This window comes from Corvus cornix, chromosome 3 (assembly GCF_000738735.6).
Source record: "Corvus cornix cornix isolate S_Up_H32 chromosome 3, ASM73873v5, whole genome shotgun sequence".
In the NCBI taxonomy this organism is placed as follows: Eukaryota; Metazoa; Chordata; class Aves; order Passeriformes; family Corvidae; genus Corvus; species Corvus cornix.
This window is the reverse complement of record NC_047056.1, coordinates 31,070,519-31,090,830: the sequence shown is the minus strand read 5'-3', so window position 1 is coordinate 31,090,830 and position 20,312 is coordinate 31,070,519. Positions and strand designations below refer to the sequence as shown.

At 54.2% G+C, this 20,312-nt stretch overlaps 1 protein-coding gene across 7 annotated transcripts in view; it reads left to right on the top strand.

The window, feature by feature from the left end:
• Positions 1-20,312, top strand: part of TMEM151B (transmembrane protein 151B) — a 54,798-nt gene continuing 34,486 nt past the window's right edge. Inside the window, exons 1-3 of one of the 7 annotated variants that reach the window (XR_005604175.1) lie at positions 1-305; positions 7,563-9,537; positions 14,906-20,110. Coding sequence is in view for 1 of the 7 variants with exons in the window: in XM_039568903.1 (XP_039424837.1) it covers positions 213-305; positions 7,563-8,999 (1,530 nt within the window). In the remaining 6 variants the exon portion in view is untranslated. Of the gene's footprint in view, positions 306-7,562; positions 20,111-20,312 lie in introns of those variants that run through there. The other 6 variants (XR_005604170.1, XR_005604172.1, XR_005604173.1 and 3 more) reach the window with 6 other exon arrangements.

Below are 20,312 nucleotides of genomic sequence, written 5' to 3'. Positions count from 1 at the left end.
GTAGCGGCGCTGCGCTGCGGCGGGGCCGGGGCCGGGGCCGGCGGGCGGCCAGCGCTGCCGCCGAGCCGCGGCTGGGGGCGATGCCGCCGCGCCGCCCGCCCGCCGCGCCGCCCCGCCGCCCGCCCGGCGACCGGCGAGGCAGCGCCCGGCGGCGGGCGGGATAATGCGGCTGCCCAGCCCGCAGGCACCGCCAGCGGGGCGCCCCCGCCGCCATGTCCCCCCCGGCCTCGGCGGCCGCCGCCAGCGAGGGAGGCAGCAGCACGCCGGTGCCTCCGGAGGAGGAGGCGGAGGGGGCCCGAGAGGAGGTGAGGAGAGCGGCCGCACCCCCGCCCGGGGCTGCCCCCTACCACCCTCCCTCCCCGCCCGCTTTGCATGGCGCGTTCATTGACCGCCCCGCCGCGGGCCGGGCCGGGCTTTGCCCGCACAGGTACGGACCCGCTCGCTGAGAGCCCCTCTCGCCCCCCTCCGGCCCCGGGGATGCGGTGCGGGCCGGCGGGGCGGGGCGGGGGGGAGCTTTGGGGGGCGAGGATACCCTCCCGTCGGTCTCCGCAGCCGATGGGCTGCCCCGGCGCTTCTCTATCGCTCGCCCGTCACCTGGGCATCGCCGCGGAGCCTCCGGGGCTGGAAGGGAAGCAGCAGCCAGCGCCGTCCGGAGCGGGGGCCGGGGCCGGAGTGGCCGGGATGGAGGAGGAAGGGAGAAAATCACAAACGGGAAGCGCGGGGCACCGTTTGGGCTTACTGCCACGGGCAGAGCCTGTTATGCCTGGGAGAAGTGGACGTGGAGACCCCCTCCTTGCTGTGTGCTGGCTTCTGGGGGCATCCGGGATGTGGCACAGCTGCCTGGGGCACTGTGAGGGAAGACTCGGTGGGCAGCAGGGTAGAGGGCTTGGGGACATGGCAAAGTCAAAGGCTGTTGCTGGTGGCTGCTCCCAGCTGGAGGTTATCTAGGGAAACTGGAAGGTGCAGGTTGGGGCAGGCCAGGTACAGCGCAGCCTGGCCTCCAGGTGTGCTGCAGTCTCCCTCACCAGATGACTTTTCTGGAGTCTAGGCAGTAGATGCCATACAGGGTCACGAGTGGGGTGTCCTGTGCCTCGGGAGCAGCACCAGGAGGCAGGTGTGCCAGCCCTTTTGTCTGCCTCTACAGCTCCTGCTTACAGCTTGGGCTTCCCAAGAAGAGAGCAACTGCACTGACTAGTGAGACTCACCTTATGCCATGGGGCTGCTGACCCATGGAGAGCAGCTAGGCAGTGTAGGAAGGGCAGCGTTCTCCTGGTGTGGTGGGCTGTCCTGTCTGGTGAGACCACAGCTCAAAGGGCAGCTTGGGGGGTACTCAGAAGCTGGTGCATCACTTCCCCTTCTGCTGTTGAGGAGCTGCAGTTTGTGAGTGCTGCATAATCCTGGTATTCTCTGCCTCCTTGGCTTGGGCAGAACATGCATACCCATGCACAGTTATTCTATATATACAGATTTATATTTAGATATAAATAATTGCATGAGAGGAATGCTGAAGTTCAAGGACTGTGAAGCTGTACAAATACTGTATACTCTGCTCTGTGTCTGTTCTTCTCTTCCTGCTTCCTTTCAACAACTGCTGATGACCTGAGCCCAGCTCTTCAAACAGATCCTGATGAGGGTAGCTAAACTGTGAGGTGCTTTTTTAGCACAAGGATATGCTTGTGCCATGCTGTGATGGGGTCTCTTACTGCTGCTGCTCTGGCAGTGCTGGTGCTACTTTGAAGACAGCACAGACTTTTCAGGGTGCCAGAGCAAGAGCCAGTTTGGGTGAAAGAAGTGTAGCAGGGATAGCACCCAGATGAGTTTCCCTCACCTACAGTGCCCCATGGCTTGCAGGGATTATGAGATTGTCCAGGCTTCGGTTGGTCCACGGTGGCTGCCCACTATGGTGTCAGTGTAATACTCCGTGGGAGCAGGCAGAAAGGCTGTAGTCCATGACCTGCTCTGTTGAGGCTAAGGGCATCCTTCCTGTGGCCAGAAGCTATTGCAGACTTGCATGTAGCAGCTGACGGAGGAGAGGGAAGCTGCAGCCTCTCCTGACAGTGCCATGCTTGCTGGCATCTCATCTGATGCAATGAGGAGAGATTTTAGTGGCGAGCTCGGATTCATGGACTGACTAGTGCAATCCTCTTGTCTTCAGAACTATCAGGAGGGGAGAATGTTCCTCCTCCCCTCTAGTTCCTATGTAATGCCATACAGGCTGTGCAATGTCCTCATTTCCATCAGAACCAACTGCTGGTGCCAGCACTGCTGAATGTCCCTGCAGTGTGGCTGAATCCCACATGTCAGGGTCCATTGGCCAGGGTGAGTGGGAAGCCAGAAGAGATGTCTGGAAAATGGGAAATGTGCTCTGTCCTGTTTGAAGGTGCCTCATCTTGATATCTCAGGTTGCTGTGTCTAGGAGCCAGGAAGCCAGGCAGGGCTTCAGGTGCTCCTCAGCTTGTCCCAGCAAGGCAAGTAGCAAGAGCTACTAGCCAGAGCTGACTGAGCCCTTGTTCCCTCTTGGCATCACACGCCTACACCTACATTTAGTGGTGGTGAACTGAATTTTACTCATCAATTCGTACTTGGAGGGTAGGAAATGTCAAGGGACAAGGTCTTCATCCCGGGAACAAGCAAAAATATGTCCTTGTCCTGCTGCTCAGGTGGGATCTGATAGAAGGAAGCAGCCCTCCTCCAAGTTGCTGTGTAAAATGGAGACCTTGGTACCACTGCAGGAGCTGACTGCTGGCAGGATTCCCTGGCTTGTAGATGCTCAGCCTTCCTCTGTCCTCTGCAGTTGGCAACACTGCCAGCCTGGGACTGAGCCACTTCTTTCTTCTAGGCAGGTAGTTCCTGAACCGGGGCTGTAGGCATGGGGTATGTGATGTGGGTATTTGCTGGGACCATCCTGGCCAGGAGTTGCCAGTGTTTGTCCAGAGCCTTGGAAGACAGTGGTAATTCCTAGAAATGACTGGATCCTCCCTACCTCCCTTATTCTGGGGATTTGAGGTCAAAGGGATCAGGGCTTACTCATTTCTTGTATGATGTAAGTGAATCCTAGGGAAGAGCCATGGAAACTGATGCTCAGGAGTCCCTCTGGAGTCCCCTGCAAGCTGCTGCCACCACCTGGCACTCGGGAGCTACCTGGGCCTTTGGGCTGCTGCTCTGGGGCTTTTTTTGGTTGTTTTTTCAGCCCTCTAGAGGGACTGTCTCTAGGACACCTAACCCTCTGAACCCTAGGCCATCTCGGGAAATGAAGGATTAGCATTCTGGGGATGAATCGGAGATTTCATGGAGGTCTCTGCAGGAAGAGGCGGGTGAGAGGCATGGGAGGTGGTAGCATGGAAACACATGTTAAAAAAGGGGACAGTGGATGGGACCTGGGCCAGGCTGATGATGCAGAGAGGAGCTTGAAGAACTTGAAGGGTTTCAGTATTCAAAGTTGCAGGGTCAAGGTTGCAGGGGTGATTAAGGGATTTTGACCCATGAGCTTGACCACTGGTGTGCTGGGCATGTTGGTCCCCTTGAGGCTGTTTTTTAAGAAGAGGATCCCCCATATCTCAAAGGAGTTTAGCACAAGCAGTCATGGGGGTCCCCTCTTCTACCGCCTCTGCCCTGTGCATTGAGAGTGTCTCCTTTTGCTTCACAGCTGGTTGTGAGTCGTCCCCTCCATCCCCTCCATCCCTCCCCATGCATCCCAAGCAGCAACTGCAGGTGTGAGCCTCCATCTCCATTCTCCTCAGGGGCAATGTCAGAGGCCAGTGCCAGGCAGGAGGGAGGGGAGGCCCTAGCAGCAGCCTACTTGCCTTTCCCGAGATGTGTCACAGTTAGCACCTGCTAAGGGTTGCCCCGTGCGTTCTGTGTGGTGAACTGAAGCACAGAGAAGGGAGCCGATTGAGATCCCACGACAGGTTCAGCCAAGCTATGGCCAGCTTTACCCCCTAGCACTGCAGGGATGTTTCAGTGCACCTGCAGTAGCAGATTTGCTTACCACTCTCCACTGCTGGAGCCTAAGCAGTGAGGGAGGCTCCGGTGATGGAGGGAAACCCTGTTTGCGGTGAAGTAGGACAAGTATTTTGCCTCATTCCATCAGACTGCAGCAATGGCAAATGACGATGGCATTTATATCAGTGCCTGCTCTCCTCCTAGTGACACTGTTCTGAGACAGATTTCTCTTTCCCCAGCTTTTTCATCTGCTTGTTTGCTATGCTGGACTTATCCGAGGCTGGTTAAGAGCTCAAGGAGACAACCTTATTCAGCTGCTTCTGCGGGGGAATCTGTGGAGCTGGTTGTTTGCTCCTGTGAGCCCTATGCAGCCTGGGAGAGGAGCAGGGATGCTGCAGTTCCTATTGGGATTAGACTCTGCATCTGGCTCCTCCTCCGTCTCTGCTGTGGTTATATCCCGTCATTGGCACTTGATCAGCTTTTGGAAACCCCACCAGTGTCGCTGAGGTGTATGTGTTTCACCTCAAAAGCCTAGGACAAAACCGGGTTGTAAACAGTTTACAGCAGGGGTTAGTGTGACCCCGTAAAAGCACCGCAGTATCTAAGTACTGCGTAGTCCTAGGAGGAGACTAATGCGTGGACTAGAGCCCTGCTAACACAGTTCCTGGAACCAAGCCTGGGCTGCATCGTGCTCCCTGCCCTGGGTGGGTAACCGCAATGGGGCTTGCCTACATCTCTGCAGGGTGACAGCCAGCATCGCCCTTCTCCCGCAACACAGGCAGTGCGGAATGTGAAGGGCTGGGGAGTGACTGTGAGGTGGAATTTGCTTTTCTGAGACAGACGTGTCCAAAGACTTGTCATTCTGGTGCCCCTTCCTCAGCTGGAAAATGAATGAGCTGGATGCTTTGCTTTATTCCTTGTGCTCCGTTTGCAGAGCTGCCTCCTGAACAAGGTGCTGTTTCTCAGCATTTACACCCCACAGACACCCTGGGTTTGGTGTGTACCACTCCAAGGCCCCTGTTCAGACCCTCCCCACGCTCCTCCTTTGGCTGAGCAGCTCCTTTAGATCCTCACAGTCAGAGCTGCCGCTGCCAGGGAAAGCCTGCAACGCAGAAGGCAGCAGTGAGAGAGGAAACCTTTAGCTGCCTGGGTAGTGGTACAGTATTCCAGCATGGGAGAGCTGTGCTGCAACCAAGCAAAGACAGAGGGATCTGAGCTCGCTCCTGTAACTGCAGCATTGACCTCAGGAGGGAGAGCACAGCTCAGCTGGCTGGCTCTGTCTCCTGAAAGGCCCCCTCTTTTTCTCCTCACTCCTTTTTCTCTTAGCTGGGGTTCCCTTCTTGCCCCATGACTGTGAGGCTGCTGCAGTGGTCAGTTGCACTGGGAAGACTGGGCTGCACGTGTGTTCATTCCAGCACTGCCAGCAGAGCCACCCTGCACCTCTCTGAGTTGCCTGCAGACCAGCATGACCCCGTGTGCCAGCCCTGGGCTCTGTCTGTCTCCAGCTCTTGCTCTCAGCTGGTGGCTTCAAAGAGGGGAGCTCAGCTGATGCTCGGGACTGCCAGTGGGATGTACCACCGTTCCCCTTGCCAACAGTGGTTTCTCTGGATGTGCCACCTGCTTTTCTCATCACAGGCTGGCTGTTGGGTTGGGCAGGCAGGGGAGCTCCATGCTTCTAGGAGAGAAACCTCTGCTAGAGATTTGGGCTGGATCCAGCCCTGCTGAGTGCAGTGACAGAAGTCCCACTGGCAGGCTTTGACAAGGACAGGGAGGAAAGATTGGCCTGTGGGGCTCTAGAGCACCAAGCCAGGAATGAGGGGCTCTTCAGGAGAGCAAGATGCATTTCTTAAAGGAAAGAAGAGGTCCAGATCTGTCCCTAGACCTGCTGGTGGCCTTGTGATCTCTGGTTCTTGCTTTAATTTTCCTTTTCATGCCAGAGTGAAAGTGCCCCTCCCACTTTCTAACAGTGTGAGCCCATTCAGTTGTTTGGGATTCCTGGATGAGAGACCTCTCCAGCCCAGCGTGCTCAGGAGTGGAGAATAATGGAGCCAGGCTTGGACTGCAGCACCTTGAGTGGTGTCATTACAGCTGGTGTTGGCCCCTGCCACGGTGGAGGTGATCTCAGGAGCTGCTGCTGCCTGCAGGTGCAGAGGGAGAGCAAAGCTCAAAGCCTCTGAGTGAGTTTTGTGGCATCTGTGCAAGGCTGGGGTTCTTGACCCCCTCTCTCAGGTTGCACCTTTGGAGATTGCTGGATGAAATCTTTTGTGTAAGAAAGCAAATAGTTTCTTTGCTTCTTCTTTCTTTGGGTGGGATAATGTTACGTCTCACAGACAAAGCTGGGTCAATACTTGAGACTCAGAGTGTTGCAGAGAGACAGAGGTTTCCTTAACCAAGTTTTTTCGTGGATTTGTGTGAAACTCTGCACTGTTCCTATGGTAAAGGCACCAGTGCAATCCCTTTAAAAAGTCCTGTTGTTGAAGTTTTGCTTTTTCTTCACCATGAAAGACCTGAGAGCAGTTTTTTCAGAAGTGTGGGCTGTCACAGCTGAATCCCAGTGCAAGCAGGGATATTTGCCAGCAGCTGTGAGTGGCCTCTTGCCCTCCTTGCTGCTGCAGATTGGTGTGATGCTCCTCTCTTCCAGCCTGGACACTTTTTAGGATGTTACTCCATATTTGCTTTCTCTCCTACCAGAGGTGACTGCATTTCAATCATGGAAAAGTACTTTCTCATTGGTGTGGTTTATGAAGCACTTGAGAAGCACTTCAGAGCTCCTTAGGCTGCCAAGTGTTGTAGTGGGAATTGTCATTACCAAACACAGACGTTCCCAGCTGCAGAAGGTCTGTTTCTCCATCTTACAAGCACCCCAGGCAGCTTGTGCTGCCCCGGTGGGAGAAATTGGAATGTTGCTGTTGGTCATTACTGGGAAGCAGGGGAGACACTTGTGCAGTGGGATGAGCTGTGGTGAGGGGTTTAGGTGGGATGACATCAGTTAGAGCTGGAGCCTCTGACATTGCCCCTGAGGAGAACGGAAATGGGGGCTCACACCTGCAGTTGCTGCTTGGGATGCATGGGGAGGGATGGAGGGGACGACTCACAACCAGCTGTGAAGCAAAAGGAGACATTCTCAATGCACAGGGCAGAGGCAGTAGAAGAGGGGACCCCCGTCACCCTGTGCTGGTGGGGTGGGTGCAAAAGCTGAGGAATGTGGAGGAGATCACCCAGGCTCTTTTCTTGTGCTCCATGACCTCTCCCTGGGAAGTGGCGATGGTAGGGGTTACTCCCTGTTGAAGAAGGGGGATGCCCAGGGTGTGGCTGACAGAGCTGTCCTCTGCCACTCTCCCCCATGTCCATCTGGGCTCCTTCTGTCTCCCAGGGAGGGGCAGAGCACCACAAAGGGAAGTGGGGGTGACAGTTGCCTGCACTGCATGACTGTCATCCTGTGAGAGATCTGGGCCTCTGCCCTGCCCGCCGAGGCCGGGAGCCCCATGGCATCTGCTGTTTGTTCGCAGAGCTATAGGTGCTACCTCAGCACCCTGCTGCCTGCTCCCCTTCCCCTGCCGCTGCAGCCTACTGACTCCTCTCTTGTTTTCTTTCTCCTTCTCCCTGGTCCCCCGGAGCAGCAGCGGCCGGTGAAGCAGTCTCTCAGCAAGTCCCTGTGCCGAGAGTCCCACTGGAAATGCCTGCTGCTGTCCCTCCTCATGTATGGCTGCATGGGAGCCATGACCTGGTGCCACGTCACCAAGGTGACCCGGCTGACCTTTGACAGTGCTTACAAGGGCAAGTCCATGATGTACCACGACAGCCCCTGTTCCAACGGCTACGTCTACATCCCCTTGGCTTTCCTGGTGATGCTCTATGTGGTGTACCTGGTGGAGTGCTGGCACTGCTACACACGCAACGAGCTGCAGTACAAGGTAGACGTGGAGAGTGTGCACGAGCGTGTGCAGCGGATGCAGCAGGCAACCCCCTGCATCTGGTGGAAGGCCATCAGCTACCACTACGTGCGCAGAACTCGGCAGGTTACCCGCTACCGCAACGGGGACGCCTACACCACCACCCAAGTGTACCACGAGCGAGTCAACACCCACGTGGCAGAGGCTGAGTTTGATTATTCCAACTGTGGAGTTAAGGACATCTCCAAGGACCTCATTGACCTGGAGAGCTACCCAGCCACACGGCTCCGCTTCACCAAGTGTTTCAGTTTTGCCAATGTGGAGTCCGAGAACTCCTATCTGACCCAGCGGGCCCGCTTCTTCACGGAAAACGAGGGCCTAGACGACTACATGGAGGCCAGGGAGGGGATGCACCTCAAAAATGTGGACTTCAAGGAATACATGGTGGCCTTTTCCGACCCAGACAACCTGCCTTGGTACGTATCTCACTACGTCTTCTGGGTGGCAGCTCTGCTGACCCTATCCTGGCCCCTGCGGGTGCTAAATGAGTACCGCACTTCCTATGTCCATTACCACGTGGAAAAACTCTTTGGGTTCGACTACGTGGCAGTGACACCGGCCGAGGAGCGCTCCTTCTGCCGGAGGATGCCCCGTGTCAACACGGTGGACAGCACCGAGCTGGAGTGGCACATACGATCCAACCAGCAGCTGGTGCCCAGCTACTCGGAAGCAGTCCTGATGGACTTGGTGGGGCTCTCCAGCTGCACCAGCTACTCTGCTTGCCGCTACGGGGGCTACCGGCAGAACTGCGAGCGGTGCCACAGGACTATAAGCAGCTCCTCCATCTTCTCCCGCAGTGCTCTGAGCATCTGCAATGGCAGTCCCAGGATTCCCTTCAGCAGCAGCCGCTTCTCCCTGGGCCGCCTGTACGGCTCGCGCCGCAGCTGCCTCTGGCAGAGCCGGAGTGGCAGCCTGAACGAGCAGAGCTGCCCCACCGAGCAGACACGCCTCTCCAGCCAGGTGACTGTGGAGGAGGAAGACCCCCCTCCTTATCAGGATGCCCTCTACTTCCCCGTCCTCATTGTACACCGCAACGAAGGCTGCCTGAACCACGACCACCGTCACCTCCATCGCAATGGGTCCTGCGTGGAGACCTCACTGTGAAAGCAGAAGGCGGTGAGATCTCATTGTCCATTGCCTGGCCTGAGCCAGTGCAGGATTTGGGAAGCAGAGCACAGGGGGGTAGCCTAGGAGGACATCAGGATGGAGTGGACATGGCATCCTGCTCCAGCAGCCAGCAAAAGCTTCTCCCTCTGTGGCTCTGACCTCCCAGAGGGCTGGATGCTGATGCTCCCCCTGACACGGCACAGAACTCTAGACTACATGCAAAAAAAAAAAAAAATTTCAACCAAACCGACTGCAGAACCGTAATTCATGGTATCAAGACCCAAAGGGGGGAATAAAATGACAGGCCCGATGCAGGGAGGGGGTGGCTTTGGCTCCCAGCCCTGGCTCCAGGCTGGCTCGTGCTCCAAGGAACCAGCAGCCACCAAAAAGCACCTCGCTGCACCTCTGCCCACCCTGCTTCCCACACTGGAGCAAGACCCCTCACAGAGGGGAGGAGAACGGGTCCCTGGGAGCAGGGTGTCGCTGCCTGTGACGGAAGGTCAGGGGTACCCAGGCGCATGGAGCTGAGCGGAAGGTTAGAGCAAAGGCTGAAAGCCACAAATCCAGCTCTTCCCCTTCCCCCCTGACCATTCCCCACCCTCCCCACTTTTTTTTTTAGACCATGCTCCGACTGTTACTTTGTTCTCACTGCTGGGAATGGCATTGCCTCCAGAGGATCCCAGGCTCAGCTCCTTAGGAAGCTTCGGCGTGCCAGCTGTGAGTCAGCATCCCCTCGGTAAAGGGTTTTCTGTTTGGGCATGCAGCACTGGGGAAGGGATGAATGTGCAAATCCAGATGGAGCAAAGAGCAAAGATCTGCAGTGCTGCTGGTGTGTTTGCTGGAGAAGGGCTCAGCTGGAAAGAGAAAATGGGAGGCCCCTGGTGAGCTGGGGAAGGGGAAGAGGATGGCACTGGGACAGACATCGTGGTATCAGGTGGCACATCAAGTGGCTGGGGACCCTTCCTGGCTTTGAAGTGAGTGCTAATTGGTTCAGCCAAGCATCAAGGAAGTCTCTGGTAGGTTCAGCTGCAGTTCACCTATTGATAATGGAGCAGCAGGTTGGTGCATGTCTGCAGGAGTGAATTTTGCATGAGATCCAGCTGGGCCTGTGGCTGGGGTCTCTGAGCTGTAGGCTCCTGGAAGCCTCATTTTGGCTGAGAGTTCTGAGGGGATAGGAGGGACAAATGCAAAAGCATGCTGGAGCATTGGGAACCTGGGCTTGGGAAAGGAGGAGCAGCACAAGGATTCCCTTTCTGTGGGACCCCGCTATTGGTGCAGGACCTGTGCGGGAGGCATCTGCCAAGAGGGCTGCTCTGTAGAACAGAGGCCAGGGATACATTAGAGGAGAACCTGATTAAAACTCAACATTTTGCATGACAGAGGTTTTTGCAGGGAGGTGTCAGGCTGTGAGAAGTGAGGTGACTTCTGTGTAGCTCATTAGCTACTGGATTCTTCTGCCTTGCTCTTGTCAGGGCAGGTTGCTCTGAGCTTTGTGCTGTCCCTTCCACCCTGCTGGAAAGGATCTCAGTGACATTGGGCAAAGAGCCCTTGTGTCACTGAAGCTGCATCAGTGTCTGCAGCATGCAGACACCCAGCTTTTCCTCCTTCAGCAACACATCCCCAGGTCTCATGTCCTTGTTCTCAGAAAAGCTGTCTCCTTTCCAGTCAGCTCTTTGGGGGAGTGCATGCCAAATCGGGCAGCGATTTCTCCAGACAGCACTACTCCTCAGCCTCACCCCGCTTCCCTCATCAGCTGGGGCGAACAACAGCTAAGAGCAGCAGGTCTTGGGTGACAAGGGCAAGTCCATTGGCACCTGGGCATTTGAGCTTGGTGTCTGCCTCCCCATCTGTCGCAGAAGGGCAAACAGTGAGGCACTGTATTTTGTCCAGCCGTCTTCCTCCTGCCAGCTATTAATGAGGAGTCTGTCTCTCTCATCATGCTGCCGTACTGCTTTGCCTCCCAGGTCTTGAGGAGGCTGCAAATGCACCCGTGTACCACACTGGTCCTCTTCTGAAAGTCATGTCTTGCTGGCAAGCCTGGAGTGGTCAGCACCTGTGGGTGTTGTAGGGCTCCACTTGTCTTTTCCCCAGAGCAGTCTGTTCTGCTCTTCATGCCCTGCGTATCCTGGTTAGTGTCTCTTGCCCTCCGAGTCACCTTGTCCTCCTGGATCTCAGGTGCTGAACTACAAACAGCGGTGGTTTGAAGTTCCTTAAAATCTCACTGTGTTTATGATTCTGTCTTAGCATCTGCCCGTACTTTCACTACCAGAGCTAGATGCTGGCTTAAAGAAGAGGGTCCCTTGGAGGACAGAGAAGCATAAGGTCTCCGGTGTGGGCACATCCCTCTCTGCGTTTTGTTCTCATTATTTTTGGCACAGATTCAGACTGGGCGAAAGCAGCCCTGGGATTTCCATGCTTAGTAATGACATTTGGCTTGCTGTGCACTCATGCTTCTCTCTCCAAGGGCCTAATGTAAGCCAAGGCCAATGCTCAGTGTTCTCGTGACTCTGGGGAGATAATGGCGTGTGCCTGTATGTCCCAGTGAATTGAGACAGTGGAGCTGCAACGGGTCATTAGTGAGGAATGAGATCCCCACATGTCCTTCCTGATGTGTTCTCTTTGAAGTCTCCTGCACATTGCTTAAATTAGGCTGTAATGGCTCATCTTTCTATCTCCAGCCTCCAAGGTGCCATGGACAGATGGATTTATCTAAGTTTTGGCAGGCCTTTTAGTTCCCTGGGGCAGACAGTCTTCACAATAGGGACAGATTAGCAGGGTCTCTGTGCGCCCCCGGCTTTTAGCACCTGCAGCAGAGTTTCAGGCACTGTGTCCTTGGTTCTTTCTGGGGCTTTCCATGGGAATGCCTTGCCTTGTTCCTCTGGCCCCATTTTCACCTATGAAATCTTATTCTGGAGGTGGTCTATCCAGGTGGATCTTTGAGGCACAGCTGCTGTTCTGACCTGAAGGATCCATACAGTCCTCCTGTTGCTGAACACCTTCCCCATGTATATGGTGCCAGCTGCAGCCAGGTCCCAGCTGTGGTCCCAGCTGAAGTCCCAATGCTGCTGTCTGTGGCTGTTCCAGACCCACAGTACCCTGAGAAGTGGGACCTCTCTAGCCAGTGTTCCCCACTGCATGCCAGGATTTCTCAGAGATCCCCTCCCTCATATTCTTGGCCCTGCTACCCCAATGCACCTGGTAGAGCTGCCCCCCTGGTCTATCCAATTCCATTCTCTCAAGGGGGAAGACATTTGTGCCCTGCATCAGGCTCAGGAAAGGGGGATGGTGCACTTGGACATGGTAGGGGAGCAGGACTGGGCAACAGGGACAGGAGCTGCCTGGTGGCTTGACATAGAAGTGGTGGAGCTGAAGAGGAGAGACTGAAACTAGGGTTCATCCTGGCATGTCTAGTCAGGCAGGAAAGTTCAGAGCAGAAAACTGGGCTCTCCCTTCTGTCTCCTGGCATGGGACACTGCTGGCAAAGAGGGTTTCCTCCTAAGGGTTGGTGAGAGACCGTAGTGCCCTGGGCCAAGGGCAGCTGCTATAATTCTCCTTATGGCTCAGGCTATGAGCACAGATACCCAGAGATGGCCTGTCCCTGTTCTGGCGCACAGCCTCTCCATGGTGGAGTGGTCCCATCTCCTGGCACATACACGTCACCCAGCACTGGTCAGGTGTCTGCTCTTCCTGAGACTTGTGTCTGCTCTCTGCTGTACCCGTGTTGGTGGTGATGATTCCTTTGGCAGGTCATTCGATGGCCCAATCTGCTCCTCTCAGGATAGCCTTCTCCCTTATATCTAACCTGAGTTCTCCCTGCTGTATCTTAATCCCATTACTTCTCCTCCTTTGACTGGTGAGTCTAATTCGCTCTGTTCTTTTTTCTCATGGCCTTCCTGACACAAGCAAGCCTATTATCTGTAGCCTTCTCTTCACCAATCCCAGAGTCTTGATCTCCCTCACCAGACCCTGGCTTGAGTGGCGATGCAGAAGTTTTCACTGTGTAGTGAGTATGTCACTCCTGCTCTGAGCCTGGCCCAGGCAAGGGGAGAGGACCAAATGTGCAAGCAATGCCTTGGTCTGTCAGGGTGGCTGTGTCCTCATTTCTGGTGCAGAAGATCTCTCAAAGTGAGTGGAGTATACAGAGCTGCTGGCCTCTTACACAAGGAAAGCAGGGCAGCACACATCACCCTCTGGGAAGGTCAAAGCTGGATGCTTGTCAGTATGATGGGGGCAATAACTGGGAGGATCTCTGCAGTCAGGTGGCTTTGTTTTTTTCCATACATCATTCAAACATTGCAGCTTTCCATGGGCTGAGAGTCAGGCTCAGCACTGCACTCAGCAGCAGGCTTTCCTCACATACCAAAAGGGAGGCAGGAATGCTACCAGTTCCTCTTTGTGGCCCTTCACAGTGCTAATGCAACCCAGAAGAGGGCTGAGTCCTTACTGCTGCAAGGCTGGACAATGAGTGTGGGCTATTTGGTGTTTCCAGTTGCTGTCAGTATACTTGTCAGGTACTTAAAAGCTCTCCAGCTTTTCTGAACTAGAGAAAAAGAGAGAGAGAGAAAGAGAGAGAGGAGTGTGTGAGAAGCTGTGGATTAGATGATCATCAAGACACATCACCACCCATTTATCTATCTTTCAGCACCGTGGAAGCTTCCCAGATAGTGCCTAGCCCTTTGCTTGTGCAGAACCTGTCAATGACACCAACCAGCCAAGTGGTACTTCTTTGAGCCCACTGTGTGTCATGTCTCACTCCACACCAAGGAGGGAGGTTTCAGAGAGGCCTGTCAGGGTGAGCAGCTGTAGGGGCATTTGTTAGGGTGGGGAGAGGAGATCTGAGCCTATGGCCAAGGCCAGGCCTTCCAGGCAAATGCGCAATATTAGGGCTGAGGAAGCTGCTGTTCATCTGTTGTCAAGCAAGTGCACCCCCCTTCCTTTCTACTCCCTATAAAATGCACATTAGGGATCCAGCTGGTCTCTGCCCTCTTTGTTGTCCATTCACTCAAGAGGCTGCAGAGATGTTTAATAACTGATGGATGCCCATGGAGAGAGAACTGCAGGTAAAGGTTTATTAAGTGGAAGTTTAAGAAAGTTATGTAGCATCCAATGCCAGTAAAACAGCACCTGCTGATTAGCAGGTGGGACGAATAATGCCTTTTAAGGTCTCCTTCCAGCCTTTCCAACCACAGCTTCAGTACTGCTGTCTAATGTCACCAGGGTGCTGCCTTTAGCAGCATACAGATTGCTGCAGTGTGCTCCTACTCTGCTGCAGTCGCTGTAGGGACTGGGTCTGAAATGCTACTCCACCACCAAGATGTTGTGTTGCCAAAGAGTTGTAAGTCTCAAGTTGGGATGTGTCCTTCTGATCATGTTTCATTTATATTCAGTGGTTAGAATAAAGTCTGTAGCAATGTGATCTGGATCCAGGTAATGTCAGAAATGAGACACAGTTTAAGTGATAGCTCTGTCTGGTGCTGCTGCCTCCTGTGATGCACTTGGGCCTACACTCTCCACTGGACCAGGTATGCGTGGGACCAAAGGCTGGTTCATAGGACCTGGGACTCCAGTGGGGACTTGGGGCTGAGCCTCCCTGCGGTTGTTTTCCCTGTGGGCATTCTGGAAAAAGTGGAAAGAGGGCATAGTCGCACTTCAGGTAGAAATTAATGGGCTATGTTCATTGCTAGTGTAATTTTACTGAAGCCAGTGGTACTATACTAATGTGAGGTTGGCTTAGCAGCTCCTCCGAGGGGTCCATCCTTGAGTCCAGAAAAATTGATCTGTCACAGTGTTGCTTTGATGCATAGAGTTTGTGTTGGGACTTAGCCAACACGAATGAATGTTGAATATCTGTAGTTTCTACAAGCAGTGGGTTGAATTGTTCTGCTCTACTGCCTCCATCACAGCTGCTCCACCAAGGGGAACGTTATGCCTATGGATGTGATCTCATCAACTCCCTCAAAAGCAAGCTAACAAGCAAATTGACCTCCACAGTACCTCCACAGCACTGGGAGAGGAGCCTTCTCCCACAGGACCGTAGCCTTTCCATCTCTGAGGGAAAAGAGGTCCCAAGGACAGAACTGAACCTGCAAGACCCATGGCCTCGTGGCTTGCCCTTCCTCCTTCCCTCCTTACCTCATGTCTGTCTTGGGGGAGGGACAGTTTCCCTGTGGAGTTCAACAAGCTCCTCTTCCTGCGGCTGGTAAACAGGCTCTACTAAAAGGTATATCATCCACCTATGCAACTCTTCCAGAAGCTGCCAGATTTTCAGGAGCCCATTACAGTGTGCAGCATGGCCATCCAGCACTGAGAATAAGCACAGTGGCTGCTGGAAAGCTAAGTGGGTTTTATTCCTCCCCCATTCCCCAGGAAGACTCTTTTTGTGGGCCATTTTGTTTGTTCATTTGTTTGGTTTTTATAAACTTCATTTGGGGGAAATGAAGCTTGTGAGAAATTGGTACCCATCCTGAACCCTCCCCAGTCCTTCGAACTCTGTGAATGGATGGATCACCTACTGTGATTATAATTTAGTGGATTTTGTAGAACAAAATAACTTCACATACAGACACATGAGGTTCTTTCACTCTCCATCAGCACAAGCTGCTTCTGCGATCTTAGCTACTCACATTAGTGAAAGAAAAAGCCTAGCTAGAATGTGGTGAGGTGATGTAGTACTTTGTATCAGTCCCATGGTCCCAACGTCCATTAGCAGCGCCGTCAGCTGCCGTGACATGAATTCAGACTTTGGATGGCAGCCCATGGACCAGTCAGGGTGAAAGTTTGGGAAATCCCAAGCCTGAGTCTATGCACATTTCCAGAAGCAGATGCAGAGGGAGGATCAACTGAAAGCAGGCATCACCTCCTGCTCAGCCCTGGCAGAAGCTGGTGGGCTCTGTTTGTGCTGCACCTGCCCCCAGGAAGAGCCTGTCCCCAGGGGCTGAGCACAGGGGAGTGAGAGTAGCAGTGTGTCTGATGGAGCAGCACTGCTCAGCTGACTGGGCAAACAGTGGTGACAACTAGACCCCAAAATAACAGGATTTCACTTTGGAAATGCCAACAGCTTTTTCAAACTGAAATGCAACTAGAAGGCCTTAACAGCTGCGAGACATTGCTCTTCCTTGCTTGAAAAAAAAAAGGATTTTTGGTGATAATGTGGGTTATCTGGGTTATCCATCTCTGTTAGTAATGTGCTGTGCTGGTAGAGAAGGAATGCTCAAGGCAGATCAGGATGGTGGCCCTGTGGCTTTGCAGTGGGGTAGGTTGGTCAGAAACAGAGGCCGGAGTTTAAGATCTTTCTCTGCCCCTGGAGGTGTGACATGGCCATCCACCCGCATGTGGCAGGGTGGGGTTCTGCGTGCTCCTGCACAGCTGGGATCTGTGGCCCTGCAGAGGGGTGATATGTTTGTGGCTTTGGTGTGGTGACACCCACCCAGCCTTGGGGCAAGGGCTTTTTCAGGGTGACAGAGCATTGCTTGTTCCTCGTGAGAGGAAACTCCCGACCTGGTTTCTGTGAAGAGATGGTGTGAAGTGTCACATTTGCTGCAGCGAGTGGCAGGGAGCAGGGATAAAAGCATGGAGCAAGCTATGTTTGAGAACAAGCTGATCCATTGATGGCTGCCTGAAACTGGAGAGCTGCCGGATCTGCTCCCTGGACAATGCTTTCCAGCTCTTCTCACTCTCCCCAAACCCGATGTGCAAAGTATCATTCCTCTGAGCTAGCCAAAGCACTTCCCTTGCCTGAACTCCTCTGAGGCTGTGCATTCACATCATTTTGATCCCCTCTCTGCCGGGTGCCATGGGCCAGCCATGAAATGCCAGCAGATGCATGATGACCACAGGCATGCTGGTGGCCAGACCTCACCATACCCTGCCTGTTCACAGCCTTCCAGCAGTGCTCCCTGCCCTGGCATGCCCACCGCTTGCTTGGTGCAGAGCAACCACAGCACATCCTGGCTTCACTTTGGCATCACTTTTGCTTTCCCAGAGAATTTCATGGCACTTGTCTGAAGTGAGAAAACAGAAGGTCTTGATGTTTTGGTGGTCCTGGTCTCCAGACCAGGGAGGAGAGGAGAGACAGGTCAGCTATTGTGGCAGTCCAGGACAGGGGACAGCATCGTGGTGAAAGCAGCATGTCTGCTGGAGAACTCTCCAGACACGGGCTCTGTGCTTCTCTGCTGGGGCCGAGGGCAGCTGACAGAGGGCAGAATAGCATGTGAATGCTTGGCAAGACACGGGAAGAAGAGGGCTGGTTGAGAACAGCTGTAAAAGGCTTTACAAAGGCAGTGGTTTTTACAGGAGACAGAAGGCAAAATGGGGCAGGAGGATGCGGTGCTGGAGCAACGGTGCTGCAAGGAGAGAGGGTGGGGAGGAAACGGAGCAGGGCATTTGATGGAGAAGCTCAGGAACAGAGTGGGCTTTCAAAGCAATCCGTGCAGGCTCTGGCTGAGGAGACGGGCAGGAGGTATTCCTAAGCTGAAGTGCCCAGGCCATGTCTCGCTGCACTGTTGGAGCAGCAATGTCGCCTCCAAGCCCAGCGCTGACAGCTCGAGCACGTGTCACCAACCACGATGGTAATGCAGCCACAAGGTGTAAATGTCACTAATGAATAAATTGCCTTGTGCCTTGGAGAGGCTAATCCATCACAGCCAGAGACAGGGCTCTGACAAGCCTGGCTATTTCAGGCATACCCTGTAGGGAGGAGGAGCGCTTCATTTCTGAGCCGTCCCCTCCACCTAGGGAAGCCGATGCAGGGCTTGGCTCTGCGCCACTTCCCGTCTTCCCAGCCACGTGAGCTTAGGCTTCATCCCTCTTCACTGCAACTGAAGAAGAATGAAAGGATCTAGGTTAGCCAAAAGTGCCCTGTCAGCAGGGTGGTACATGGGGCTAGCTGGTGATTGAGTTTGGAGGGAAGCTGCTGCACACCAGGCACGGGTGCTGTAGGGCTGATGAATACAGCGCTGGGTCCCTAGCGATCGGGAGAGCTTGTGTCACTTGTCTGGGTGTATTTCAGGCCAGGAGTGGTTGGCACTGTGTTTTAGAGGCGTGCTGTTTCCTCCTCACCCCACTATGCTGTCCCAGAGGCAGTGCACAGGACCCCCATTTTCCCCTGTGCTGTGGAACCCCATCCACCAGCACCTTGGCTGACTGTGCAGAGGACCAGCAGGTTCCAAACAGGCAGGGACAGCTCAGCCTGGACAAATCCAGCTCCATGGGAGCAAAGGGAGGCTGAACACAGCAACCATTTCTGTGCACAGCCTGTGCTCATCGTTGTGGCAGCCTGCTCCTCCTCCCCCAGTCGGTGCTGGAAATCAACCTGCCATCCTGTTTGTGACATATGCCAGTGTGACACCTTGCGAATCGATGCCTGCATCTCTGTGAGCAGAAACCGCCAGGCTTGGGAAGCTGGCCACTGTCTCCTGCTGCCGTGTGCGCTCTGCTCAGAGCAGCAGAAGCCGGCCTCACCATCTGCTGCGGGAGGGAGCCAGCCGGGTGCCCCTGCTCCAGCCCAGTGGGACACCCACCGGCACAGCCCAAGTGCAAGCCCTCGTGTCATTCCCCCTCTTTACTTTCCGGCCACCCCGTCTCTCCTGGTCTCTCTGGCACAGACCCATGGGTGGGGGGATGCTCCCAGCTTGACTGGGGTCCCTCTTCTGAGTGTTGCTCATGCTGCGTTGGTGGGTGGTGGCACTACCCAAGCTCATTACCTCCTCTAGATGGAGGCCCACAAATGACCCCCCCCTCCTCAAAGCCTGCCAGTGCCCCTTGGAGATAAAGCTCATGGGAGAGCTAAGGGATCCATTCTGGCCCTGTACTCAGCACAGAGTTACCAGTTGCCCACCCTGTGGTAACTGGACCTGGAGCTGACAAGTGATGCACCAACAGCAGGAATGTTCACACTCCAACAATCTGTTGTTGCACTCTGGCCAGAGTGCGTGGCGTTTGAAATGGTTTCAACCCTTGCAGACTGGCAGATAGTTGACTGTTGCTCTTGGGTGTGAGCAAGTGGTGCAGGCTGCTTGGTTTGGACTTTGCTTTTTGGCCAAGAGATTGATGGGAGAGAGGGCAAAGAGTTCTCCAGGCAACAGCTATCTGTCCAGGCATTCCTGTGTGTGGCAGCCCAGGAGTGGGTTTGAAGGGTGCTTAAGTGGTGTTAATAGTCTCAGCTGTTTGCAAGAAAACGAGCAGTGAATATCCTGGAAAGCAAGTCAGCAGTTTATCTGGTGATGACATGTTTTCCCAAGCTGTTTTCTTTCCTTCCCTTGTCCTGACTGGCTTTGGTGGCCAATTCCTCCTCATGTGTCTGCTAGCATGGCTGCAGGATCTCATTGCTGCCCTCCAAGCATGAGCTTTCATTGCACAACTGGCTGACCAGCTGCAGCCCTGTCCTTGGAGCTACAGGCAGGCTTGCCTAGGACCAGGCCATCCCCATTAAACCCCCACCCTCGCTGCTGGAGCTGTTGCTTCATCAGCCTGATGCTGATCTGGGTCGTTTCTGCTGTTTCTGAACATGAGTTCTCATCTCATTGAGGTGTGTCATCCAGTGAAAATATTTTGTAAATGCAAATAAAAATAAATTAAGTATATTCAATACCTCGGTCTCGAGGATGGGAAACAAGTAGTGGGAGATGCCCAGGTAGGGAGGTTTCACAGCTGCTACTGCTGGTTAGGAATTCTTCTGGATGTAGCCCCTGGAGCATCCATCAATAGTTGGGAAGGGAGCTACACAAACCTGTGAGGGCTTGGGGCTGAGCCCTGTCAGCACCCCTTGTGTGGCCCTTGCTGTCAGGGCAGCCTCGCACTCCATCCTTTCTGATCTATATGGGCGTGACACAGTGCAGGTAAAGGTCCTGTTGGCCAGGGGCCGGTGGCACCGTCGGTGTCTGTATCCATCAGGCAGGGCAAGGCAGAAGCGGGTACGTGGTGAATAAATTCTTTTGTGAACACTGGGAAACAGTTTTTACTTTTCAACTCTGTCAATATGATCTAGCTCTGTCTGTCTCTCTATATATGTACAAACAGTATATCACAATGTTGCCTTTTTTGTTGGAAATATCAAAGTACAAAGATTGTAAACCAAATCGGTGTAATAAAAGTTTCAGATGATTCACTGAGGTGGTTGCCAGCAGTGGGTCTGTGAGCACTGGTGTTGGGCTGGGCTGGGAGGCATGGGAAGCTCCTGCATTGCTCAGAGAGCAGGAGGGGATGGCAGTCAACCCACTTGCTTAATTCCCTGATATCTCCTGAGCAGGGTGGTCAAAGGACCGACTCAGTCAAGCATGTGCCTTGTCCCATCCTCAGGTGACCACAGCCTGT